A 6,000-nucleotide genomic window follows, 5' to 3' on the forward strand; every position below is an offset into this window, starting at 1 on the left:
AAATAACTCCCTGAGATTTTATGAATTCCTGAAATTCCCTGAGACTTCCACGTTTCTTCTTGCTAAAATGTAAACCAATTACAGGTTTTCCAAAAGAATCATTACCCTTGTTTAAAATCCTCAACACTGACTTGTAAAATCTTAGAACATATTCTGAGCTCCAATATAATAAATTATCTCCAACAGAATGACCTCCTTTATCACCAACTAATAGATTTCGGAAATGTCAATCATGTGAAACCCAACTCGCACTTTTCTCACATGACGTACCGAAAGCCATGGATCAAGGCAGTCAGATAGCTGTCATATTCCTTGATTTTGAAAAAGCATTTGACTTAGTACCACATCTGCACTTAGTATCAAAAGTACAATTGTATGGTGTATCAAGGGGAATCTGTGATTGAATTGAGATTTTTTGGTAGGAGGTAGCAGCAAGTTATCTTGGATGGAGATTCATTGACAGATGTACATGTAACTTTGAGTGTGCCCCGAGGAAGTTGGGTCCGCAGCTGTTCACAGGGTACATTAATGACCGTCAAACAATATAAATAGTAACCTCAGATTTTTATCACATGATGAAGTTATCTGCAATCAAGTACACTCAAAAAGAAGCTGCATATATATTTTGCCAGATCTTGGTAAGTTTTCAAAGCAGTGCACAGATTGGCAACATGCTTTAAACGTTCAGAAATGTAAAATGGTGCACTTCAGAAACAAAAAAAGTAGTATCCTATGCTTACGGTATCAACAAGCCACAGTTTTAATCAATAAATTCTTCCAAATACCTGTGCATTTGTCATGGGTAAACTGGTAGTGGACTTAGATTTATTGGTAGTACACCAGGGAAATGCAATCAGTCAACAAAGGAGATCGCTTACAAACCACTCATGTGACACATCCTACAATACTGCTCAAGTGTGTGGAACCCCTGCCAAATAGGACTAACAGGTGATACTGAACGTATACAGAGAAGATCAGCACGAATTGTCACAGGTTTGGTTTACCCATGAAAGAGAGTTACAGTGATGCTGAAGAAATTGAACTGGCATGCACTGACAAACTAGTCCAAGAAAGCCTACTTACAAAGTTACAAGAACTAGCTTTAAATGTTTACTTTTAGAAATATACTACAACCCCCTACACATCACTCAAGGATAATGAGTACAAAATTAGATTAATTATAGCACGCACAAGAGCATTTAAACAGCCATTCTTCCTGCTACCCACATATAAATGGGACAAGAAAAAGCCCTTCGTACTAGGGAATGTACTCCCTCCCATGCACTTCACAGTGGTTTGTAGACTGTAGATGTAGCCCATAAGTCATTAACATTTGCCTTTATGTAGACATTGCTAGGGCAGAAGGCAATGATCCAGAAATATTCTTTACCATTTTTAACAATATTTTTCACCCGATGGGTCGCAGCTACTTTCTGATAATTCCACAGGTAAATTCAGACCACATGTTGTTCTAACCTACCAACAAGTCTTCCATGTACTACACGAGTTTACTGATCCTGGCATCAGATGCACAGTGGACTGGATTACACAGTGCTTCATTTGGGCTTCACTGAAAAAAGATGTAAAGTTGTGGGCAAAAACATGAATTTGCTGTTAATGAGCAAAAGTTTCTGATGATACAAACATTGCTCAGGGAACTTCCTGTGAAGTTAACAATTACTTCCTGCATACCCACGTTGGTGTGGTGAGGCCACTATCTTGCTCTCAGTGCTCTGTGTATCTCTTAACAGTGATTGACAGGCTTACATATGGGCCAGAGGACTTCTCTGCAGAAAATGTTGACTGCACTCTTATCATTGTGGTTTGCTCATTTTGGAGTCCTAAAAACCAACACCACCAACAGAGGATGACAGAGACTGTCAGCTGTTCGCTCACCTCACAAACACCTAGGTCTACTCCTCATCAAAATCAACGCTTACCTCCAGCATCAGGTTAAGTTGACCATAAACATCGTAGCTTTAAGGCAACATCAAGTGTCTGATTTTAATGGGTCTCCATGCTTATGTGATTCCAGAACATAACTCCATTGCTGCAGAAATGACTTACAGCATGACAACAAGGCTTCCAATTGTTGTTTTCTTTGGGTTGTGAACATTCCACCTTTATTTTCAAGTTGATGCAGCAGGCTGCATTATTTAAAATGATACAAGTCCAGATCATGCTACAAAATTGCCTTAATCCACCCTGAAATTACTACCTCTTCAAAGTATTTGTAATACATGATACACAGAGGACACCTGTCCCACCTATCTAGGATGGACCAAATTTGGTACATGCTCTGAAAAGCACTTTGTTGTTGAAACACTTCTACGTCAGAAGGCCGTATCCATATACAGATGGAAGTCAGACTTCCTGGTGAAGAATACAGATCCCATAAAGCCCACATTAACTTCAAGTAAACAGCCGGCTTCAGTCATTAAAACTCCGGAGTGTCATCAACCAATCCAACAAAGTAACCATTCTGGTTGCATAGTGCATTTCCCAAAGAAATACCTGTACATTGTTTTTAAGGGGGTAGTTGTATGTGGCTGGGTAGCTGACACTGTAAAATGCAAATTCTGCTACAAGTATTGACACATAATGCATTAATTAGTCTTTTACTTTTGTTTATGGTATCCTTGGCAACATAGTTGTTAAAATATATGCACATTCATGATAGGGTGTTGTTATTGTTTTTGTTCGTATGCAACAAAAGTAGTGTTAATAAATAGTAATTTTAATCAGAATCAAGGTACTGTGGCAACAATACATCTACATATTTCATAAGTAATCAAGATCAAATTAATATATCTAAAAACTAAGATGATGTGACTTACCAAATGAAAGTGCTGGCAGGCCGACAGACACACAAACAAACACAAACATACACACAAAATTCAAGCTTTCGCAACAAACTGTTGCCTCATCAGGAAAGAAGGAAGGAGAGGGATAGACAAAAGGATGTGGGTTTTAAGGGAGAGGGTAAGGAGTCATTCCAATACCGGGAGCAGAAAGACTTACCTTAGGGGGAAAAAAGGACGGGTATACACTCGCGCGCACACACACACACACATCCATCTACACATATACAGACACAAGCAGACATATTTAAAGACCCTTCTACTGTCACTATTTGCAACTCCGTTCACACAAAAGTACTTCTGTGTCTATCTTCTTAACGTACATATACAGATAAATGCAACTGGGACAGGTCAATGAAAATACATCTAACATGAACAGAGTTAATAAAGCTTGAATTTTGTGTGTATGTTTGTGTGTCTGTCGACCTGCCAGCACTTTCATTTGGTAAGTCACATCATCTTTGTTTTTAGATATATTTTTCCTATGTGGAATGTTTCCCTCTATTATAACCAAGATTAAATTAAGTTAGTTATAAGTGAAGGCCCCTCTAAGAATCCATTTAATGAAATATCAGTCAGTGCAGCAGTAACAGACCTTAATAAAACCACTTAGAAAATATGAAGCTCTATCTCCTCTATTTTATGTCATTTACTTATATTCAAGAACCAAAAACCACCTACAGTAACTACTATTACCTAGTAATTTGAGATATTTCATATTTCACAGATGAATAAGCATAGTTGCAATATTCTCATCAAGAATTCCATGACATTTTACAAACAACTCACTCTATATCTCTCTAATGGAAAACAGCAGGAAAATTTCTTCCCCCTTTCAGTGTCAGATCAATAGGAAAATTCGATGTTAAATGTTGGCTTTGACCAGTGATTTAATGTCAACAGTTGCTGTGGTTTCACTTTTTGGTTTGTGTTTTGAAAGTTCAGTTGTTAGTTGGGGAAGCTAGCAAAGGCGGGGCAAAAAATCCATGGCTACGGTGACAGTATGACCTTTAGCTGCACCCATTTTTATATCCACTGATATGATGCCATGATCGCTACGCTGTTTACAGCATTTGTCGCATGCTTGCTATGGCACTGACCAAAGCTGACAACTAGTATGAAACATTCCTCTTTATCCCCAGTATCTTCACATTACATATTTAATCACATGCATTCATTCGCAAATATGATAGGCCTACTGTCAATATTTGATGATGTCATGAGTTCCATAACAACGAAGATCCCTATGGTATTCAACACAGGTACAAAGGCTACGCATGCTGCTTAAGGGAAACACCTTGACCATCTTGCAAATAAATTTATTTAATCCTGTTTTACAGGCTTGTGGTCACAATTCTATCATATCTGGTTTTAACTTCTTATTAAGCAAAATTATTTGATCTGGATACATTACATAGTAACTCTTGAAAATGAGGAGGAGAGCACTCTGGTTAAAGCAAAACTGGTTCTCATGCAATTTGTGTGACCAAGGATGAGAAGAAATTTATTTCAACACAGTTCCTGGCAAAATTTCTTCAGCATTGATGGTTTATAGAAAAGATCTTAAAGAAGTGTCAGCCACTGAAAAAAGAATGTTATTTACAGATGGTGTCCTCAAGTAAATGGCCAGTTCAGTAGGCTAAATATCACATGTATTCGACCTTTTAGTGCAGCTAACATGTTGGGAGGATAGGATAAACATATGACATATGGCTGCTGCACTGTAATACATCAGTAATTTTTCAGATGCAAGGGGGCATTTTTTAAAACAATCCCTTGTTATTTAAAGATGGGGAAAACTAGACTCATGAGGTCCGATAGCATTACTGCAACTGTAAATAGTGGATGGTAATTGATCATACTGGTCCATAAACGTAATTTGCCAATGGATGCAAAAATGTTAGAATTATTGCAACAGCATTACATAAAACTATTCACAAACGCAGAGTACAACACAAGAAACATTGGTAGCAGCGCCGCGATTTAAAACAAACATCTTCACTCACCATGTTCCGTTCGCCCAGGCAAAGTATTTTCCAGTTGGATCGAATGCCATAGTCTTGCATGTTTTGCTGTCCTCTCTTGCAAACGATGAGACAAGATCATAACTGGGTGGACCCAAACTGATTGAAATGCCCGTTGATCCCCGAACTGTCAAACACAAAATCAAACTCTGCGTAAAACACGCGTGTCTGCCAACAATCTACATAAAGCGAGAGTTGTCTAGTTTTGCAAAATATTATGGTTTACACTAATGAACTTCCTGGATAGACATAAATGCCGGTAAAATACGAAAAGAAACATGCTCTCGCATAACCTAGATTCGCACAGTTGCAAAAGTAACTCTACAATAAAGAGGCCCTCGTAGTCAAAATTCCCGTAACGTGTTTATCAAATGAGTCAACTTCTTTACCTTCGATGTCTTATACTATTCCATAAAATCTATTTCACCCTTACGTATGGTGACAACAGCAGCACGGGATTCACGAATACAAATTATTGTGCTACGTGTCTTTGACCAGCCCTGTCGTTTCAGATATCAATTAGTATGAAAAATGGTGTACCAAGAAAAAGTTTGTTCTTTCTGTTAGACTCACACGTAGGCAGTATACGAAAAAAGTATCACCATTACCTGCAACAACGGGCACATTCGCCGCCATCTTTACTCTGACCATGTGCAACGTAAATGAAAATAGATTAGGAATATCGGTGTTTTCTTACAGAAGTGCTTTGAAATGCGTGTCCCATGTCATGCTGCTGTTTTATTTGTCTGGTAATGCCTAAGAATGGTGGTGTTAATCGGGGGAATATGCTCGAACTAAGAAACTGTATGTAATATAACTGGTGTGATAATTATCATGTATGAACAGATTTATCCAGATAGCGTTTTCAACGCTAAAAAGTTTGACCATGTAGCAGTTAACAGCATTCTGTCAAAAGTTTTTATTTAGTCAACAGGCTTTACAGTTTTCATTGGATTACACTGACTACCAATAATTCGTTCGCTGGAAGAATCATTAGGTGTCAATTTTTTGTTCTTTGTACATTGTATCAGAAAAAAAAGATTTCTTTCAGGAAAAACTTGTTTTATTCAAAATCACTTTTTTTCTCACAAAAGAAAACTTTCGCTGTGTCCGTG

The 6,000-nt window shown here is 37.9% G+C and overlaps 1 protein-coding gene across 1 annotated transcript in view; it reads right to left on the reverse strand.

Moving 5' to 3' along the window:
* LOC124619407 (eukaryotic translation initiation factor 2A) overlaps positions 1–5,609 on the reverse strand; it is a 167,145-nt gene extending 161,536 nt beyond the window's left edge. Inside the window, exons 1-2 of the mRNA XM_047145765.1 lie at positions 5,494–5,609; positions 4,868–5,012 (exon numbers count right to left, since the gene is read on the reverse strand). Of these exons, the coding sequence (XP_047001721.1) occupies positions 4,868–5,012; positions 5,494–5,536 (188 nt within the window). The 5' untranslated portion in view covers positions 5,537–5,609. The remainder of the gene's footprint in view (positions 1–4,867; positions 5,013–5,493) is intronic.
* Positions 5,610–6,000: the final 391 nt, after the last annotated feature.

This window comes from Schistocerca americana, chromosome 6 (genome assembly GCF_021461395.2).
Source record: "Schistocerca americana isolate TAMUIC-IGC-003095 chromosome 6, iqSchAmer2.1, whole genome shotgun sequence".
In the NCBI taxonomy this organism is placed as follows: Eukaryota; Metazoa; Arthropoda; class Insecta; order Orthoptera; family Acrididae; genus Schistocerca; species Schistocerca americana.